Source organism: Fundulus heteroclitus, chromosome 13 (assembly GCF_011125445.2).
Source record: "Fundulus heteroclitus isolate FHET01 chromosome 13, MU-UCD_Fhet_4.1, whole genome shotgun sequence".
Lineage (NCBI taxonomy): Eukaryota > Metazoa > Chordata > Actinopteri > Cyprinodontiformes > Fundulidae > Fundulus > Fundulus heteroclitus.
Genome location: NC_046373.1, coordinates 10,043,859 through 10,065,865, shown reverse-complemented (window position 1 = coordinate 10,065,865; position 22,007 = coordinate 10,043,859). Strand labels below are relative to the sequence as shown.

The window sequence follows — 22,007 nt, the reverse complement described above, 5'->3', positions numbered from 1 at the left end:
TTTTTCTTACACACCCTCAGATTTGTGCTAGTTCACCCTAAATTTCTTTGATAGACCAACACAATGTAGATTATATGTGTCAAGTCGAAGCAAAATTATATGATGGATTTCAAAGTTTGTTAAAGATACAACTCCAAAAACTTTCTACAATTTCAGTAGCAAGTCGTTTGGGGTATTTCTTCTCCAGCTTTTACATATTTAGAAATTCTGAACTTGGGCCCCTTTTCAGAAAGCTGGGTAAGTGGATATGCAGAGTAATTTCTGGGGTAAATTCCTGCATACCCTGGCTTTTCCGTTTCAGATAACTCAGAAGCCTTTACCGAGTCCATTTATTACAAAAAAATTCTCAAATTACTATTGCTACCGAGAAGAGTTGTTGGGGCTAACTGAGTTTTTTCCTTGCTGGTGAAGATTCTCAATCATCCAGGTCATGGTCATTCCAAAAAAGTAAAAACAAACAACTGAACTTGTTTTCCGTAGTGAAGACGTTTCGCTTCCTCTCCAGGAAGCTTTCTCAATTCAAAAAGTCTGGAGTAATGTGGAGTAATAAGCTTTATACCATTACCAAACAAAGGCCTTGTAATGGCTTAGATAACAACGGTATGAGGAATGTCCTGATCTTTATATTGGAGAAACCAAACAACCTCTCCACAGACGCATGGCTCAACACAGGAGAGCTACCTCCTCAGGACAAGACTCTGCTGTCCACTTACATCTTAAGGACAAAGGACACTCTTTTGAGGACCAAAATGTTCACATTTTGGACAAAGAAGACAGATGGTTTGAAAGGGGTGTGAAGGAAGCCATCTACGTTAAGAGAGAAAAAACAACCTTAAACAGGGGAGGAGGCCTTAGGTTCCAACTCTCAAAAACTTACAACACAGCTATAGGATTAATTCCGGCCAATCGTCACTTTAACTCTCACCCTCATTCGGGTGATCAAAACATTGTTCCTTTAAGCCAGGCCAATAACAACCCTAATGACTCCTCGTTACAGAGGTGTGGACCAGTTTCGGTCCAATCTGCTGCCTTAATGGCTTCAACGACCGCCCACTACTAAGGGGTGGACCTGTTTCGGTTGAATTTGCATGTTATCTAAGCCATTACAAGGCCTTTGTTTGGTAATGGTATAAAGCTTGTTACTCCACTTTACTCCAGACTTTTTGAATTGAGAAAGCTTCCTGGAGAGGAAGCGAAATGTCTTCACTACGGAAAACAAGTCCAGTTGTTTGTTTTTACTTTTTTGGAATGAGTTTTTTCCTTCATTTTAGCTGAGAACTGCACAAGGAAGTCTCAGAAAAGATGTGTTCTTTTCTGGAGGAGGCTGTGTGGTGGAGTGCAAATACTCAACAGAAATCTGTCGGGAGAGACATATCAGAGCACGATTAAATGTCTTATTACTGGATTAATATATTAAGTATTACCGTTGTTCATTAATATAATTGATTTATCTCAATATTCTCAGCCTGCACGTTGCTTTTCTAACACGAGAGGACGCTCACAACTTTGTGCTGCTCTTCGTTTTTATGCCAACGTCAACCTTTTAATAAAAAATCTTTCAAAAGCAGCTGGATAACATGCTGTCAGGAATGTTACTGTTGCACTCAATTATAGTCGAGTTTAAAGGTGTTTCATAATCAGAGACCCATAACATTAATAAAACAACTACACAGAATTAAAACAATAATTTATTCTGTTTCAAATTTTGAGACTTCCAGCTCTAATTTTCCATTCATATATTTTTTCGGCCAACACCATTAAGGCTACAGCACATTTCTTTACTTAAATAACGCCACCTTTACCTCGACTTAAAATCTAAATATAGCCTACATAATTAATATAAGGTGAAATTGGCACAAATTATACACAAGAAAATCAATGTCAATTAATTTTTAGTTAAAGTATGGGTGAAGCCAGATTCTGGCAAAATATATGAGTTATTTCAATAACTCACACCATCCCATCATTTATTGTAAATGTTGATTAAAGCCAATTAATGCTTTAGTTGATTAAGGTTAAATATAATAACTTAGAAATGGCCCTTACCTGATTAAACTGTATTCCATACTTCATCTTGATTTGCTGCCAAATCCTTCTTATGACTTCCCCCAGCCCCTTTTAGTGTGTTGAATGAGTGTGTGATACAGCTTTAATAGACCCCTTGCATCTGACGTCACAGTCACGTGATCGGGGGTGCGCGCCTCCATCTTGGTGGGCACGCTAGCCTGACAGCCCGTCTACTACATGACAAAACGGGTGATTTAGAGCGTACTTTTAGTTAGTTTATTTTTGGAATCTAAACAATGCCTACGACTTGTGCTCCCGGTTGCACAGAGAGGCATTCCAAATTGTTGGATGTACGTTTCTGTCGTTTACCGAAGGAGGAAGGACGAAGAAAGAAATGGATATTTTCAATGAAAAGAGTGCAGGCAGACACTCCCAATGGACTGGGGGAGCCATCATACTACAAGAGAATTTGCAGTCTACACTTCATCTCCGGTAAATACAACTTAATTCTGCTCTAGTCATTGTTCTACTTAAATAGCGGCGGCTGCTGTAGCGATCGCTACACGGGCCGGTGAAGCCGCTGTTGCTGCTGTAGCCGCCGCTGTCTGGAGCAGCACCCGCTTCTTGCTGCTCCAGACAGCGGCGGCTCTCCGGCCAGTGTAACGATCGCCACCTCCCCTCCGCCCGTTCACGGGCGCTAGTACTTCTGTGTTTACGCTGCAATGTCGCCGACACCCCCACCCATTTTAACAAGACAAAAACACCAAAATAATCCGTAGTGAGTGATGTTTTTTTTAACCTACCGGGCGGGTCTTTCTCTCTGCTTTGTGCTGTTGCACAAACATGTCTGAACATCCATCCATCCATTTTCTGACCCGCTTAATCCCTCATGGGGTCGCGGGCGTTTGCTGGAGCCTTTTTCCTGATATAAAATAATTGCAGCCGTCCAGTGGTTTCATGGCTTTCGTGCTCTCTGTCTGTACTGGCCTGCGTGTTTATAAAGCAGCTGTGTCGCGGTACGAAACACTTGGCCAGCATTTCACAGACTCGCTCCATCCCTTCAGGCTTTTGCTGTGTGGATCTGGCAAGCTGATACCATCAACCATCAACTTACTCTTAAAACGATCTTGTGATACGTTATCTAAAGAAGAAAAATACCTGGAGAACTCATCAGTTCGTCAAATGGCGTGCCAATCATTATGGCCGCCACGCAAGGGGTTCTGGGTAACGGAGTCACGTGGTTGCAAGGGGTCTATTCTCAAGCAAATAAGTGTCATATCACTCATGCATGGACTGTTCAGTGATTCTTTGCCGCCAATTCTCGTTTTTTCAACAGAATTCTTTCTTTTTGTTAATTATGGTTTAATATTCTCAATATGTCTTCATTACAAGACTTCTACATCCACGGCTGGAAAAGGTGCACTTCCGGGCTTCTTATTTCCTTTTGTTGTCATCGTGTTATCTGCGTTCCATTGATGAGGGATTCTTGCAAGTGCTCGTGTTTAACTCAGGGTTGAATGGAGGCTGAGTTTAGTCACTCGACTGATACCTGTTCTGTAACTGAAAACACTGAGCATGACAGCGTGAGGAAGAACTCCTTAAAGTAACTGCTTTCTACTCAGGGTTGATCAGCCATTCGTTCTGAAATGGGGCCCTGATTATGCTTTGAACTAAACCTTTCATATTTTACTCAGGATTAATGTTTTTGTGTTGAGGTCATGCTGAAAGGTGATCCTGACCTTAAGTCCCTACCAACCTCACATAGAATGTCTTCTAGTGTTGCTGTGTTTTGTAACTCCATCTGTCTTTGCAACAATCATCATCAGTATTCCTGTTCTTGCTGAGTGAAAGCATCTCCAAAGTATGATACTTCCACTACTATCCTTTAGCATGGTGATTATGTATTCTGGGTGATGGTGTTTGTTTTAAAATAGCATTTTCAATGTTGGCCCAAAAGCTTAATTTTGGTCTCATCTTACCAGAGAATCCTCTTTCGAATATTTGCTGTGTCCCCTACATCATTTGTGGCAGACCGAAAACTCAGCCTCTATAGAGTTTCTTTCACTGATGGCTTTCTTCAGGCCACTCTTCAACAGAGGGCAAAATTTAGAATTATGAATGTTAACATAGTAAACAAGGGAAGTTATTTATTTTGTAAGGTATTGCAAAAAGAATACTGTTGATTTTACCCAGAGGTTTGGCCAACAAACAAACCTGAGACATCAACATGTCTTAACATAAACCTATGAAAACAAACTGAATTATCAAGTGATTGTTGTTTGAACACATTTGCTGCATTGTACCCTCTGGAGAAAACGATGATGGGGGTTATTTTAGATGAGGCAAGCAGTTTAAAACAAGTGGACAGAGGATCTAAAAGTTTAAAACTGCATGCTCAGTTTTATGCTTCATATTCATATTTCTTTGTGATAGGATGGTTAATACTGGCAATGTAGATTTCCAGTTGAACAAACATCAGGGCGTCCCAGACCTCCCATGTCCACCAAATAGTTTGAAAAAGAAAGTGGCGGCATGGAGAAAAGTGGCATAATAACTCTGATCTAAAGGTAAAGAATGAAAATATGCTGGAGACGGAAGAAAAACACATTTCGGCATACTTGACTGCTGATCCATGCTCAAAAGTAGATCTTCTGCACCACTTGCTGATTTTACCAAACATTTATTTGAACAGACTACAATTTATGTTACTTTAATTTATCCAGTTATTTGAGTGCTTGATCATTCAAGTTTGATATGGATTTGGTTGTCTGTGTTTTGGATAATTTTAGACCACAGTGTTTGAAAAGAAGAAATGTGCGCATTTCCATAGTTCAACATATCAGCATAACACTAACATCCATAGTTGATTGGTTTCTGTTATCTCAGTAATTATTTTAATCAGTCACAATTAGCCTTGAGGACAAAATATACAGGAAGGGATGGGGGCAGTGGGTGCAGGCTATACATGTTGGCGGAAGGGCATGTCATTTTACAACACTGCAGACCAAACGTAGTCTTTTTCTTAAAAGGTTTGTTTTCATTCAGTTAGCAAATGTGCCAGCTGTCACGTTTCCTTCCCTAAGGTCAGTTTGTAATGAGAGATTTTTTTTATTTGACAGAGCAACAATGAATTGTCTATCAAGCTGTCAGTCAAGCAGCTAGCACACAATTTCATCTCCTTCTTTAACATAAAGGAATTTTTGAATTTGAGTGTTGATGATGGAAAACAAACAAGCATGCAAATACCCAACAATATGAGACCCAAGGAACTGCAGATTATTTCTGCATATAAATAATATGACAATTTAATTTAATGCTTTTAATCTTAGCTGATGTTTTTTATAGAATTTTGTTAGGCATGTCATTTTGGCTCAATAATTATCATATTTTTTTGTTCTACAGTCAACATTACCATGCTTTCAAACATATACATTTGAATGAAGGGACAGTGTTGGGCAAGCTACTTGTCCAGTGTAGTGAGCTAAGCTATCAGTTACTCAACAATAAATTAAGCTTCACTACACAAAAGCTACCACCTATAGAAATATAGCAAGCTAAGTTACACAAATGTTTTTAAAAGTAGCTTAACTACATCAGAAGCTACTTAACGTTGTACCAACCTAATGTCAGATCAATTCAAAATGAGTCTGATACACTGGTTAAAACATTTATTAAAGATCAGCCAATGACCTAACACAGTGTAGACATTGCTTTATGAGCAGCATAATAAAATACAAACTGAAGTAATTACTGCTAGAAATAAAACAAAAAGGTTATTGGCCTAGTACGTGCGGTTGCGTTAATAACGTTTGGTGGCGTTTTTTGCATATTATATTATCAGGAGGTTGTCTTTTATGTGCTCAGCCACTAGATTTAAAGGTGTTTTACCCAATAAGAACACTGCAGCACCAGACACAACCAGGAGGTCCCTGACCGTTGGGGAAAGGCAGAAAGAAGCTGCACCATAAGCTTTTTCATATTTCTTCTGTCATTTTAAACATGAAACTACCAAATATACACAGCCAGCGATATAACTGGCTGTGTCTAATTGTGTCTAATTATCCACCCATGGTTTCACCCCCTCTCTTCCCCTTAAGTTCAGATCTTCCTGTCAGACCGATTGCCAGGTCCTCTGTCTTCATCCATGTTTCTACTCCGCTCTGGTCTTATTACCGTGTTCCTGATTCTCTGTCACTTGTAAGCCTGTTTTTTTGTTATTTAATAAATGACCACAATTCAACATGCAACTCCCAAGCTCTAGTCACCAGTTTGGTTCAGCTCTTACAAAAAACAACCTGACACCCATCTGGTTTCTGTATTAGGAATCTTTATGTTTCAATGCCATGAATGGCAACCTTGGCACTTTGCTTATTTTTGTGTGTTTGTTCTGCGCTCTGCTCAAATTCTGTCATCACTTTCACTATAGAGGAACTCCTAAACATCGTACAATCCTCGTTAGGCATTCTTTCCATTTTTCATCAATTCCAACTTCACTGAGATCTTGCTTGGCAGTGTAGAATGGGATTTACCTCAGATGCAGAAGTGAAAAACGGACAAATCCGCTCAAAAAGCTTTAGCAACAGAGACTCTGCACATCCTCTTTTTCAACCCATCTGCCTGATGTCTTCTCCTGGCTAATAAAATGGACAAAGTACTGCTTCTCATCTCTAAAATCTTGGACTTTAGCAGATCTGCTGTCTTCGGCTTTACCAAAACCTGGTTTGGTGAGCACAACCCAGGTTTTCCTCTATAGATGCTGGGCTTATGTGGTCCTCCCTGGAATAATTTTTGTAGACTTTTTATTCACTAAGCCTGTTCTTCTTGTTTGTTCTGGCTGGTGTTTACATTCCCGCACAAGCATGCACTGCAGAGGCTGAAAAACAGATGGTGATGCCACGTTCACATGGCAAGATCATTTACCTGATTTTTGCTCGTCCTCCCCTTCCAAAAATCGTAGGAATGTCCCAAATATTAGATGATGCTCTTACGATAACCTAACCTCAAGCTGGGGATGTTTAATATGTTGGATTGTCTTGGCCCGATATCTTAGAGTGTGTGGTGTTGCCCAGGACAAATGAGCCTGCCAATGATTGAATATGACATGTAGCCAATCAGAAAGCGAGGTGATGGAAACCTGGAGAGAAAAACAAAATCCCACAACAACGCACCTTCATATCATGTAGCAAAAAGAGCCCTTATTTGTGCTGTCTCCACTACTTTAACAATACTTTAATCCTTTTGCTATTTTTTTGTCTCTGTTGGAATTAGTTAGCAAACTATCGTCATTGCTCTTCCATTTTGGCCATTTTTAAGTACTCTTAACATTTGATCTCAAGAGGTTTTGCGAGATTTCCTGTCCGACATCTGAATGTCCCTGAGTGAATGCGGTTAATGTATGGTGTATTGTGCTTGTCATTTGACTGGATACAAGCAAACCTTTTATATCTACACATTTTTATCATTATGTGTGGGGTCTCTAAGGGTTTAAAAAACACCTGACATTTTTTAAATCTTTGTATGGGAACCAAGCAAAAGCCTGCATTTGGACCGAATGGCAGTGATTGGTCACAGTTTTTACAGTCCTGCAGCTTTCACAGAGATCTAAAAATTTTACCAATTTTTTTCTAAATACACAATGTATTGACTACTGTCAGGATGGAAGGACCATTTTACCCAGTATAACAAAAAGTGTTTCTAAACGGGATTACCAACTATAGCTTTAACAGAACAACAAATGTTTATAGTAGATATTGCTCAGCAAATTAAAAGTATATTTTTTCCAAAAGTTTGTGTAACATCTGCGGCTTTAAATGAGTTTCAATGAGGTGGACTGAGGGCAATAATGACTCTTCAGATCGGAAAGGTTGCAGATCCCTGCTCTAGACTTGTCATTGTTCTTGGGGAGTTTTAAAGTGCAAATCCATGCAATGAGCTTCTAACATACAGACTGCAAAGTAAGCATCCCACCAGGAAAAAAACACTCTGGATCACTGTTAAAAGGCTTAAATAGATGTAAACTCCAGTTCTTCATGCAGCTCAAGGACTTTGATCACATTGTATTTAATCTTGTCCCAACTTACAGACAAAAATTGAAAAACACATTTACACCAAATGTATTTTCAGCAAATGGAGTGACAGATTTACATGTTATCCCTGTGTAAAGGTCCAAAACAGGAGCAATGTGATACAAAGCAATGCAACAGACTCCTTTTCTAGCGATACCACAGGCCTGATTTTGGCGACTACAGCGATGCCACAGTACCGCGACACCTGCGATGGATGCAAAGCAGTCGCTAGAGTTGAAAGATCTGAACTTTTGTGTCTTGTCGCAGCGCAACAACCAATCAGGGACTGGATGTGGCTGTGACTTGTTTAAAGGACTGCACCGGAGACAAAGCTGTTTTGATTTAACATGAAAGATGAGCTGATAGTGGCGGTCTGCAGTCGGCCTGAGATGTATGACTCAACTAAATATTACTACCAAGACAAGTCCAGAGACAACCTAGCCTGGAGAAGAGAGAATGAGTAGACTGGAGTGGCGGGTAAAATTTTAAAGTGAAAGCGTCACTAGATAGTGCCATTGTACAACTGTGTTTTTGGCTTGTTGCCCGTTGTGCGAATTGCCGTCCACTGTCATGCAAATTGCTGGAAACGTGTGAGGTGAGTGAAAGCGCGCAAATGTGCCGGCTGTCGCCCGTATTTAGGACTGCTAGGACTCAGATGTTACAAGCTTAATTAAACTGCCCATATTGGAGCATAGGCAAAGTTTCAGGCAATGACCTGAATGATCTTGCCACTTCTTACATCAGTTTTTGTGAGAACACGTGTATATAAATCAAGAGCTTTTGCACATATAACAATAGTAAACAATGGTCCTGTCATGAGTTGTCCTGATGGACCCGAACACAACCACACACAGTTTTTCGTTTTGAGAGTTTTATTGAAGAAGATGAGTTGTGGAGGATGACAACCAGAGTCTTTACCGGGATGGAGAAGGCAGATGGGAGGAAGCAGGAGGAACGCAGGTGAGCCCGGGACAGAACCCAAGGCTGGTAGTTGAGCTTCGGAGCGGGATCCGAGCTGAGCTGGAGGGAGAGCTTCGGGACGGGACCCGAGCAGGGCTTGGAGCAGGATACAAGCGGGAGCTTGAGGGAAGAGTGCGGTCGAGGGAGGACTTGCAGACGAAAGTCATTCAGCGGGGAATGACGAGGGAAGAGAGATGCTTATGTGAGCTGACGAGACGAACCGGCAGGGAAGAGGAGACTGAGGTGAGCTTTTATAGTAGGGCTTGCAGGTGAATTGAGTCCGGGATGATTAGAGCAAAACAGGTGTAGGTGATTAGTGGTGGAAGGAGATGGAGCTGTATCGGAGGAGGAAGGTGCTGGAAAATGCCTAGGGTGCAGCAGGCAGGACTGCACCATGACAGGTTCACTTCACATCTGAGAAAGACAAGGAAGATGCTTAAAGCAGTGAGGACTGGGCCCTGTATAAGCAGGCAGGGAACAAGCTTACCTAGAAGATCCAAGATCCTAAGAGAAGCTACAGTGAGAGGGTAAAAACAAAAAAAACTTCTCAGCAAATGACCCTGCTACAGTTTGAAATTATTTAAGAAACATAACTACATGAGTACTTGTCCCCACTGAGTGTAATCTTTGTCTGGGAGACGTGCTTAACAGTGCCTACTGCAGGTTTGAAAAGCAGCTGTTAAAAACCCTACCAAGATCAAAAGGATCACTGTATGAAGCAGTTTCTATCCCTGTCTCAAATGAGCCCCTTTCAAGGTGCTGAATTATAACGGGCTGGCTTGAAATGCTTCAGAGTCTGAGCAGGTTGGAGGAGAGCGTAAGTTGAGGTCCTCGTTTTACTCCCTTTGCATTCATGATCCAGGTGACAGGTGTTTATGCAGAAAATAGAAGCCTCCATAGGGTTCCACCTTAGGGGAATCACTAGTGTACAGTTTTTTATGGGGTGTGTGTTTGCATATGCAACGGCTAACACAGTTAATGTGTATAAACATTTCAACCACTGTGTGTTTAGTAGATTCAGCACTTTGTATTTGTTGTGCATGTGTGTCTGTGTATGCACTATGACAATTATACCATATGACAGAATGATCACACCCATATCCCCTTAGCTCCAGGGAGGCTCCCCTCTCCATTCTTTTCCCTCCCTCTACCACTCAGAGGAGCTGTGTGCATCCACATATGTCAAATCCTGTTTCCCTGGGGGCAGTGACACTCTGCTGTATCTTTGTATTTGTCCTCTCCCTCTCGCTCTGCCGACACCCCTTAGACTCTCTGGAGTATTTTTAATGCTAAACAACTAAACCAACAAATTATATACAGAAGAACATACGGACCACCATGACATAACAACATTAGGCCAAACTGTCCATCTGGCCTGGTTTTTACTTTGGGTCTGCCTTCTGGGCTTCTGCTGCTTTGTGCCCCTGCTGCACCATGAGAATGTTAATTTTATTAATAATATGCCTATTTGTTACTGTTTATTGGGCTCAGATATGTTCTGAAACAAGCTCTAAACTGAATCCTCCCACATTACCAACTCAGACGTGATCAGATGACATATATGCTTTTGTAATGTATGTGCTTACCAATTTCATTTTTAATCTAATTTCATTTTAAGTAATTAATGAACCACACACTGAATTATATTTGGTGCAGGTACCATGTATTTGGAAAAAGAAAAACAATACAAAATAAAATAAACACAATACACAAGATATTTACAAGGCCGCAGTCAAAGTTTTAGAATTGTAGTCGAAACATAAACAACTAAACACAAAAAAAACTTTGGAAATTGCACTCATAACTGTTCCAATTAATAGATGGCATCAATCAGCATCATTCCAAACTGCAACACACAAGTGTACCATCCATGATCATATTGTCCAGATTATTTGAAGGTTTTCCAAGCACAATTGTCCATGACTGAGAAGCAATGTGTGGTTCATTTGTGTGAATCAGTGTAATGAGAATGGAGGGGGAACAGACCATAGGCTGCAAGGGCCTCCTACCAGACCAATAGGCAAGGTTTTGCAGGCTCTTCGTGTTCTTTAATTTTCAGTAGCTTGCCAGTTCAAATATAGGCCAGGGTTACCTGGCCTATATTAGACAAACATGACTAGTTAAACTTCCCTAATTTCCAACTAGAACTTTTGAAATTAATTATTGTGTACACAAATAAATTATAATATAATTAAGCAGATAAACACTTACAGAAATGTACAATTGTGAACATTCATATACTTTTTCCTAGTATAAATAGATCAAGATACCAAACACTACACAACCTAGACCCAATGCCCAATAGTCTGCTTTAAAGCAAATACAGGTATTAGATTTTTTCACATTAAGCTGAACCCAAAACACAGCTTGTTGTGAGAAGAAATACATTGAGCCATGTTAGCATTAGCTGCCAACAACATACAATCACCAAACGTTTCATTCACTACTCATGCTAACATCAGCTGCTACAACGTGCCAAAACAAACAAACAAACAAACAAACAAAAAAAAAACATTTAATTCACTACTCACCAATTCCTTTCACAGTTCTATCTGCATGGATCCAAGCTCACCAACAGCTGGCATCTAAATAATATTTGCAAAATGAGCTTTGAAGCAACAAATATGGAAAGGAAAACCATAAAAGTTGTTTGGAGGCACAAACCTGAAGCAACTCTCTCTTGTTTTCCCCCCACACACATCTGATTGGGCAAGGTCATCCAATGCCGTTACCTGAACCAGAGCATGTGACTAGGAATTACCAGTGATATAAGAGCATCTCACTGGTGTATATTAGGAAGTATTGATGCATACAAAGGCAGGTTTTACCTTGGTTACGATGACATCATCCTTTTTTGCATTACAGAAAATTCTATTTTATTTCAAGCAGGTGCACAGGTATTAAGCTCCATTTTTACTTAGTAGTGGTACAATAGCATTCTACTTCATGAATTATGCCTTATAGGCAGTGGCATATGTTAAGTGGGGCACTAAAACTCAACACCTATTAGCAGCAACTAATCTTTTTGTGATGCAAACAACCTGACTTTGATCAATGGTAAACTAAACAGATAAATTATCATAAACCAACATGTGAGAAAATCCATTTCATATAAGCTAAATGTAATTACATTTTTATACGTAAAATTATAAATAAAAGCTCCCTCATATTGTTCATTTATTGAACAGAATCAATCCTTCAATGAGCCAGCAAGGACAACCAACACTAGATTAACATTTGCTTTTAGTTTACATTTTCCTATTTTATTTTGTTTACATTTTCCTACATTTTATTCTAACTGTTTCTTTAGTTGCTATTATTCTGTTTTTATTTTCCAATGTTTTAATCATGTAAAACACTAGTACCTTGTACTGAAATGTGCTATACAAATACATTTTGCCCTGCCTAGAATGTTGGACACTATCCTGCATAACTTAAATGTGTTATGTGTTAATTTCCAGTATTTTGACTGGACGACCCAAGCTTGGGGCCAGAAGATTTGTGCCCTACAGCTGTTGGGCATGCGCACTGTGATTTCAGATGTCCGTTATTTAAACAAATGTTGGAGGGCCGGCCCAAATATCAAGCCGCCTCAAAGGGATTTAGCCTACTGAGCTCATCAGTTTTCTGTCTTATATATAGAGACAAATGTTTCTAACATAATTTTATTGGTAAGGGAATCACTTTTTTCATTATTTTTTAATATTTCTCTATAAAGAACAATCATGTCCCACTGATTATTGCGAACATAGAGCTCCACAGAGACATCTGGTGGGGCCACGCCCCACTAGGCTTAAAACTATTCTTTTTGACAAAGCTTATATTTGGAGTGGCTTAGGTATTGCTGAGCTATCTCTGTAGTAATGCTTAGGCTAGGCTGCTGGAGGACATCGAGATCAATTTTTCTCACTCTGCTGAGTTTTTCGACAGTTCCCCAATTTTGCATTGTTTGTTGTCATTTCAACTTTTAACTTTTTGTTCTGTCATTTTTTTTTCTCTTCATAGTAGGTACACCTGGTCTGCCGTTCTCTTAGCTGTGACACCATCCAGGGAGGCAGATCAACTTCTATTACCATAATAACATAGAAAGGATTCCTGGATCAATGTGTGCTTCTGTGCTTTTTGTGTGTTTGCTCTGTCTCCAACCCACAGTCAGTTGAGGCAGATGACCGTTCACACTGAGCCTGGTTCTGCTGGAGGGTTTCCTTCCTGTTAAAAGGAAGTTTCCCTCTTCAGTGTCACTTCATGCATGTTCACTATTAGGGATTGCTGCAAAGCCATCGACAATGCAGACGACTGTCCACTGTGGCTCTATGCTCTTTCAGGAGCAGTGTTAATTTTGACAGCAAATTCTGATTTAGTCTTAGTCTTTTGAATAACACACCATTTAGTTTTAGTCATATTTTAGTCATCTGAAATCTTTTAGTCTTAGTCTAGTTTTTGTCGACTAAATATGAAGAGTTTTAGATCTATCTATCTATCTATCTATCTATCTATCTATCTATCTATCTATCTATCTATCTATCTATCTATCTATCTATCTATCTATCTATCTATCTATCTATCTATCTATCAAGATTTAGACACAGATTGAACAGTTACAGATACAAAACATGTATTTTATTTTGAATTTCAAAACCATTAACTGTGGCTTTGCTCCCTGAAAAAGTGCATTCTCCCTGAATGATTTGCAATGCATATCCTCCTGAGAACCAAGGAAAATATTTTTTTTCCTAATCATATTTTTTTGTGATTCCATACCTGTTTAGGGTTAAAAAAACATCCTACAATTCCCACATTTTTATTTTTATTCTTTATTTTTATTTTACAGCATGTCCACTGTAGTGGACAACAGGATCATTTGAGTACGAAAACAGACACATTTGGTAGATAAAAATTTTACCAGATTATAGAGTTTTTTTAACTAAGAATACAAACATTTTAGGCTGTAAATTGACTATTATACAAGAATACAGACATTTTGATTATAAAATAGACACATTTATTATTCTTGAACTTACATTTTGCAAAATTATCTTTACAATTCAATCCTTTTATTGGCCCCCTTGAATCCTTGAGTTATTTGAACAATGAACATAGAACTAATGTGAAACTGATTTTTTGGGGATTTATTTCTTCTGTCAAACTGAATCCAATCTAGTTTTTCCTTCACTCTTCATTTTGTTCTTAGTATGTTCTTTGTTAGTGGTGATAGTCCTGGAAGCAATTTCTCTTTTTGGCAATGCAGAGGAACATCTTGCATTTGGTACATCTCATGTACGTCTTGCTCTTGCAGCCCTTATTTCTGCATCTTTCTGCATGCTTGGTATCCATCATCTCAGGCATGTGCGTGGCTCCTATTCTGCGCACGGATGGCTCTGGTTGTGGGATCCTCATTTTAGATGGTGGCTCATACTCATCCTCACTCTCTTCACAGCTGTTATCCAGTTCCGGACTCTCCAACAGCTCTTCAGCTAGGACTAATTTGAAGTCCAGGTACTGATGTGTGTTCTTGGATGCTCTGTGCAGAGCTTTGCTGTCAGACTTGTATTGTATCCAGGAGTTTGTGATGGCAACATCAAAGAAGTGACTGATCACACGCGATGTCCATTTCCTTGTCCTGCTTGACATACGATAGAAGCTAAGCATGCGATCACAAAGATCCACGCCACCCATGTTGTCATTATACTGCTTAATTACTGCTGGTCTTTTAACCTGGACCATGTGCTTTTCTTTCTTGGACCATCTGGTACAGATGTCTTCCGGGTCTTTCCCATGTACAGTGGATGCCATGAGCACTGGTTTGTTGTCAAACCATTTTGTGATGGCCAGCTCAGGACTCTTTCTGGCCACTGACACTGATGTTCCTCTCCCCTCTTTTTTCAACTGTTTGTCTTCTGGCAGCTGGCACAGCTTTGGGACACGGTTCTTCATTATAGTTCCAGTTGCAGGAAGGCCCTTTGCCAGCAATGCATCCAATAGATCTATGGTTGTGAAGTACCTGTCGAAGAATATGTGGCTTCCTTTTGGAACAGATTCAACCATCCGTAGAACTGCTGCAGCTCCAACTCCTAACCTTTGGACTGTAAAGGTATTCTTCCCTTGGTAGACTTCAAAATCAAGCATCAGACCATTTGGGGATGCAAGGACAAAGACCTTTAGGCCAGTAGGGTTTGGCTTGCCAGGAACATATTGCCTGACTGGACAACGGCCTGTGAACGGGATGATTTGCTCATCAATGCAGACCGTCTCTCGCTTTGCAAGGCTGAGACAGCCTTGCCGTACACGATCGAGTATTGGCCTAACTTTCCAAAGAATATCTGCCTTCTTTGTTTCCTCTGTTACAGCCAGGTCATTGACAATCTTGAGGGAGTTTCTTATCCTGAAGAATCTATCCCTAGACATTTTGCTACTTATGACTGGCACTTTAGTTTTTTTGGCCCAAAACATTTTAATTCTGGGATAGCCAAGGCAGGCCATGTGGACTGAAATGCCAAAGAAGATTTTTATTTCTTGTGGCGTAGTTTTCATACACACTCCTCTGCTTTGCAGCTCTCTTTGATTTGTGTATGTTGCCAAATCTTCAAAGACCTTGTTGTCAATGTACTGTGAAAAGTATTTAATTGGACTCCAGTCTGCACGTGTTGTAGGGTCATCTTGACACACAGGAAGCTCAGATAACACAGGTGCAAATCTGATCGGAAGGAAAAAAAAAGATTAATAAATGATAAATAACAGTTTATATACTCAATGCAGCTAAATTTAAAATTGTGGAACTGCATCAAACATACATATTACTCCTGGCCCACAGGGGGCGTCGAGTTTCCTGCTCATCCCTGTCTGTGTCTGACTCTGTGTCTGCATCTGTCCCTTCAACTGAGCCTTCTGCATCATCTTCGTCTTCTTCATTGCCGTCTTCTCTCACTGGTTGAAACTCATCCTCATCTCTCTCATCATCTGACAACTCTAAATCTGAATCTCCCTCGATTATTTTGTGAAGAATTCTTTCTGCTTCAGTTCTGTTTCCTATAAAAATGTGGAGTCATTATTTACATGAAGATAGTCCTGATGTCCACTATAGTTGACATTCATAAAATGGCAAATTTTTCAAAAGATACATAATGTATTTGCTATCATAACTAAATATATGATTCCTTACACCTTAATGAACAAGAAAATATATGATTATCATAGTAACAAAACCATTGACAAACAATATTTGACTCACCTCTTATCTTTCCATAAAATGTGCTTGTTCCTATGGCATCCATTTTGGATTGAAAGATAGAGGGGGTTTCCGGCCTACCAGCCAATCAAATAAAATATCACTGAAAAGCCCAGGATGTCCTCTGTACAGTACAGCAGGAATTAAGAGACTAGCATAAAAGATTTAAAGGAGAGGGATGAAACTCAAATGTCCACTACAGTGGACATAAGTCAATGGGCTGGGTCTCAGGAGGATATAACATTTTCAAGATGTTATTATTGAAATGGATAAACCACTCAAAAAACATTAAGAAAAATAAAGTGCAATTCTCAAAAAGAAAAAAAATATTGGTTGTAATGCCATTGCACACAAGGTATCTAAATACAGAAAATTCACTACTGTTAACATTACATACGTTCACATACCTCAAGATAAGTTAAATAACTGCTAGTCTGGAATGCCTTACAAAATCAACAAGGTTTGAACAGATTAGTGCAATTCTCAAATGTAGAATAAAAGATTGGCTGTAATGCCATTGCACACACTACCATAAAAATACTCCTCAATGTTCAAGTAAATGAAAAAACCCTGCTCTCTTGGCATTGGAAGTACAGGTAAAGATCACATTAAACTAAAAAGCAGACTGCTTTTCTTCATCAATTACTCTGATTTTGCACACAATGCACAAAGATTTGAAAAGAAAAAAACATATTTAAATGAAATGCTAAGCTGTAACGCCATTATTGCATGGAACAAAAACATCTCTGCTCTCATATTAAACAAAAAACTAAACAAATACCAGACCTGTAACTCTCTAAGCTGTGCACATACTGCTACAGGAATGCTGTAAATAGCAGTGAATACAACAGTTCTATTTGTTTCTGTTCATTTTAAGGAAAGCACTTCACTCCAATCTGACCCTTCCTCTGTTGCGCCGTCCTCTTGTGAGATCCCCTGTGATGCTGAATACCCTTTCTGCAAAAGCTTGAGAAGCTGGCATAGCCAACAAGTCTAATGCAAAAGGTTTCAAACTGTGATAAAAATCGTCACTCTTTTCCAGCCAGAAGTCTGTTCCTGTGTCCTCAGTGATGGGATGTGAAAGTTCTTCCTTGTACTTAATGATCTGCTGCCGGTTTTCTGTTTAGGCCTTGTGGTACGGCATTTTGAAAGAAACCTAAACACCGGCTGCTTTGAGGATGGCGCTGCTTCCGGTTCCTCAACAACTTCATCATCTTCAGACTCCTGAAGTCCTGAGTCCTCCTGTCTTGTGTGTGGGGAAATGCATTTGACCACATAGTCTTCTGCCTGTTTCAGCAGTTCGTGGATATTTCCATCAGCTACATCAATATTAACAAGTATTTCACAGACAGTCGGGTTGACAAAGCAGGCAGCTGCTGCAAGTGGTGAGAACTTCTCATCGTTTGAATCCAAAAGGCAAGCAAAACGTAGGTTCAGATTTGATCTCATTTTCCCTGCAAGAGTGGCCAGGTCTCTGTACCGAGTGTTCTCTGCAAAGTCAGCTAGGTGGCTCAGCAGATCAAAGAGGGCAGGAACCACTAGGGACATAGATGTAGTGTCACTCTGTAGGGTTTTAGTGTGTTCTGCAAAAGGCAGCAGTAGGTCATGCAATGATGAAAGCTTTTGCCACTCACTAGTAAGCAAACTGTCCCATCCCATGTCATTTGAGATTTGACAGACTGCATCTTTGACTGTGAGGAGTCATGTGACCATGTTGAATGTGCTTGACCAGCGTGCGGGGCAGTTATTTACAACAATAACACCACACTGGTCCAGTAACCTCTGTGTTGCTACTGAGGACTTGCGAAAGAGCCTCACCACAGACCTTGCTTTATCAAGGACTCTTTTGACCGTTGTTTCTTTCTGCGTCATGTGGACCACAAGTTGTATGGTATGCACCACGCACGGTGTCCGGGCCATTTCCATGTCGACATGATGGTACCTAACAAGAAAAGACAACCAAATAAGTTCAAACCTAATAAAGTGTCTGGTGTGTGTGTGTATATGTGGTGTGTGGCAGAGGGGAAATCATTCATGTGATAATTGATCATGTAAAAAAAGTAAACATGGCTCACCGCTGGTCATCAATTTCAGAGTCACTTTCCATCGAGGACCCAGAGGAGTCATCTTCAGAGCTGGTTTCTTCTGCTGTGGTGTTTTTTAAAGGCTGCCACCATGTTACTCCCATTGTCCGTTATTACAGTCAGGATCTTCTCCTTTGGTATGGCCCACTCTTGCATACATTTGTCCACACATGCCTTAATAGACTGTGCAGTGTGTGGGTGAGCTACTTGTTCAAGGGCCAACAATATGTGCACAGGTTTACTTTGTTCAACACAATGGTAGCATGCGCTTATAGCAAGGAATGAGGCAGTCAGTCCTTTTTTTGTCCACATGTCAAGGCCTATGCTGACCCTCCTGGTAGCAGCCAGTCTTTATTTGAATTTGTCTCTTTCGTGTTCATATTCAGTCTCAACTAAATTGCTAATTTTTGTTTTCTTTGGAATTGTTAGTTTCTTTTCAATTATCTCCATCATTTGTATAAAGTCCTCGTCCTCGCATGTTGTCAGTGGTAATCCTGTTCGTCCAATCCACCTCGCGATGGCCTGCTCCTTGACCAATTGCTCCTTTGAATCCATTTTGTACTTAGAAGCAGTAAGAAAGGCGGTAGTGATGGTCTGCTGGGTTACACTAGCACTAGCTTTATCTCCACCATGGTGATTTTTATCATCAGACGTCTTCTGTATCTGTGTGAGAGAGAGAAAAAAAACTTGATTTCCCCTTTATTCATTGTTGCCCAATCTCCTCAGATCTGGGCCTCTCTCTCTGGAAGCAGGCTTTGCAACAATGGAATCAACTAAACAAGCTAACTGTCCATGCTATTGCTTTCGTGGGGCCAAAGAAAGTTGTACAACAAGTCGCCTTCTTTTTAAACAAACCGCGAGTTTCCTTTGCGAGCTAAGAAGGAATGGCTAATTGCCAACAGCCTTTGAGGAGTCCTGTCCCTTAACGTTACATACACCAGAACATATAGCCTAGTAGCCTACACATTTGATTCAATTTGAGAACATTGAATAGTTATACTCATATCAATTCAACGAGACAATCATCTAATACAGTTCAGAGGTGGTTTCCTTCAGTGTCTATTTTATTCCAAGTTTAGCGCAAACAAGGTGGTTCATCAGATAAAAAATAATCTTGTATGCTTAGCGTGTATGCTTACCTTCGCATGTATCTCTGGATGAGTCGTCTGCAAATGCCGTTTCAAGTTGGTGGTGTTTTTTCCGGATATTCTGGCTCCACACGGTTTGCAGGCTGTCTTGTTGTCCTTAGTGTCATATGTGAAGTGTGCCCAGATATCAACTTTTCTTTTTCGCCCTAGCTGTTGTAACATGTCTATTATTCATTTGATTTTTGAAAGGCTACCACTGCTACGAAAATGCTGCTTCTATCTTCAACCATACGCGCTCTCTTCTTCTCCTTCTTCGCACAGCTTTATGGCGCATTACCGCCACCTGGATTTCTTTCTGTGGCGGTTGGCAACTAACTTTTGATTGGATTTCTTCCCAGCTTGTCCCACAAAAAAAGTAATTCTGATAGGATCACCATTCGTCCCTCCCTAATAGTTTAGTCTCGTTTTTATTTGTTGACTAAAGTGTCAGTTATTTTCATAATAGTCTTAGTCATCATATCTCACTTTTTATTGAGTTTTTATTTAGTTTGCGTCCGTGAAAAAGGTTTGACGAGTATTTTTTGTCATAGTCTTCGTCAACGAAATTAACACTGTTCAGGAGGAGTGAATGCTGCTTGTCAAGACTGCTGGGTTTCCTTAGATAGGAAACGTTTGACTAATCTGTCTTTACAATTTGATTGAATTTGTAAAGTGCCTTGAGATGACATGTGTTGTGAATTGGCGCTATATAAGTAAAATTTAATTGAATTAGTGGTCCTGTAGTCTGTGATGATCTGAAGTCCTTGTCACATACGTTGGTGGTTGGATTCAGAGAGATCTTTTTCTGGTGGGTGACACTGTCTATAGTGGTAGAGATGTAGTCCAGAACAGATTAGGGACACTGGTCTGTGAGTGAAAATCTTCCAGTCAGTGTTCTTCAACCGTTCCTGGTGCTCAGCGTCTGTCCCCTCTGGCCATACTTTTATTGTCCTCACAGTGGGTTTCACACGTTGAATGAGTACCGAGGTGTGAGGAACAGGGAGATAAATTCCATAAGTATACTAGTCTTACTCATTTATAATTTTATTAAAACAATTTTCAAATATTCTGGCCCTCTCTTTTTTATGTTTTTAATGCACCAACATCCTTTATTATATCGTTTGGACAGTGTGGCAAAAAAGGAATCAGTTTTAAATTGTGTTTAAATTTGTTTATAATCATAAATCCAAGTACTTGCTTCATATGAAAGATGAAATATAAATATTACATTACAATTACAATAATACAATCCATTTCTAATATTAAATTACAGCTATAATCCTGCTAACAGGGAGATATACAAATGAGAATATTATAATAGTCACTTTGTTTAAATTAGTGAATGGCTATCTTATTATTTGACTTTGGTCATAATAAATCAAAAGATGTGCAAAACTTTGGTGTTTTGAAATTCTTTCCATTGCTTCTTCTTATTGTGATATTTTGAGTGAAATCAGCATAAATATCAATTAAAATTAACTTGAACAATCAAAGATTTAAAAGCTGGTTCTTTATTGTGCTTATGTTTGCTGACAAATAGGCAGCAAGGCAGGCAGCCTGGGGATAAATAGGTGCCTTTGCACAACTTCATAAGCAAGCTTTGGTTGACTAACTGACCATCCTTGCATAGATGCCCCCTCAGACCAGGGCTCCTATCTTTAACAGCTTTCTCCTCCCTTCCTATCTGGATTCATGTTTACTGTGCCCTACATGACTTCACCCAAACAAGGATTCTGTTGACTGTGTACTACATGCAGGCAGGTAAACAAAGGCATGACAGAAACACAGCCTGCAAGTGGAGCTCTGATAAAAGTCTGTTTACTTAATGCTCTTTCTGTTCTAAATTGTTGGTGTTCCTATTGGACCAAGAAAAAAAAAAGTAATTTCTAGTTTGCTGATTTTCTTTTTCAATAGATTACAGTGTTTATGCTTATCCAAAACTGATTTATTTAAAGGTTTCTCCACCATATTACTCCCACTTGCATTTATTTGGTACATGCTATGTTGATAGCGCTGTTGCCTTGCAGCAAGAAGGTTCAGGGTTAAAATCCAACCCTGGGTCTTTCTGCATGGAGTTTGCATGTTCTCCCTGTGCATGCGTGGGTTCTCTCCGGGCACTCCGGCTTCCTCCCACAGTCCAAAAACATGACTGTTAGGTTAATTGGCTTCTCTAAAATTGTCCTTAGATGTGAGTGTGTGCGTGAATGGTTGTTTGTCCTGTTTGTCTGTGTGTTGCCCTGCGACAGACTGCCGACCTGTCAAGGGTGTAGCCCGCCTCTCGCCCATTGAACGCTGGAGATAGGCACCAGCAACCCCCGCGACCCCATGAGGGATTAAGCGGGTCAGGAAAATGGATGGCTGGATGGATGGATGCTAAGTTGATCCATGTCATGCCATGCCAGCCAATACCCCTAACCCATTTGCTCTTGTGATCTCATTTCTCTAATTGATCTGTCTTTCAGTTTGCAAAAGTGACTAATTGCACACATCACTGTCCCTGGGTGGGAACATGTAGCGGAGAGACATGAAAACAGTTTAT

At 40.0% G+C, this 22,007-nt stretch overlaps 2 protein-coding genes across 2 annotated transcripts in view; one reads left to right on the top strand and one right to left on the bottom strand.

The window, feature by feature from the left end:
* The window catches only part of LOC105924317 (VPS50 EARP/GARPII complex subunit), a gene marked incomplete in the record, with an annotated part of 480,430 nt that overhangs the window by 343,279 nt on the left and 115,144 nt on the right, over positions 1 to 22,007 (top strand).
* Positions 13,842 to 16,463, bottom strand: LOC118565195 (piggyBac transposable element-derived protein 3-like). The gene is made up of 2 exons (XM_036145034.1): positions 16,261 to 16,463; positions 13,842 to 15,726 (listed from the first exon to the last, which is right to left on the bottom strand). Exon 2 carries the CDS (start codon positions 15,561 to 15,563, stop codon positions 14,235 to 14,237), a length of 1,329 nt encoding a protein of 442 aa, XP_036000927.1. The 5' UTR covers positions 15,564 to 15,726; positions 16,261 to 16,463; the 3' UTR covers positions 13,842 to 14,234.

Bases quoted from the DNA above. Each gene is read 5' to 3' on its own strand.
- LOC118565195 (XM_036145034.1), bottom strand. From the start codon at position 15,563: ATGAAAACTACGCCACAAGAAATAAAAATCTTCTTTGGCATTTCAGTC.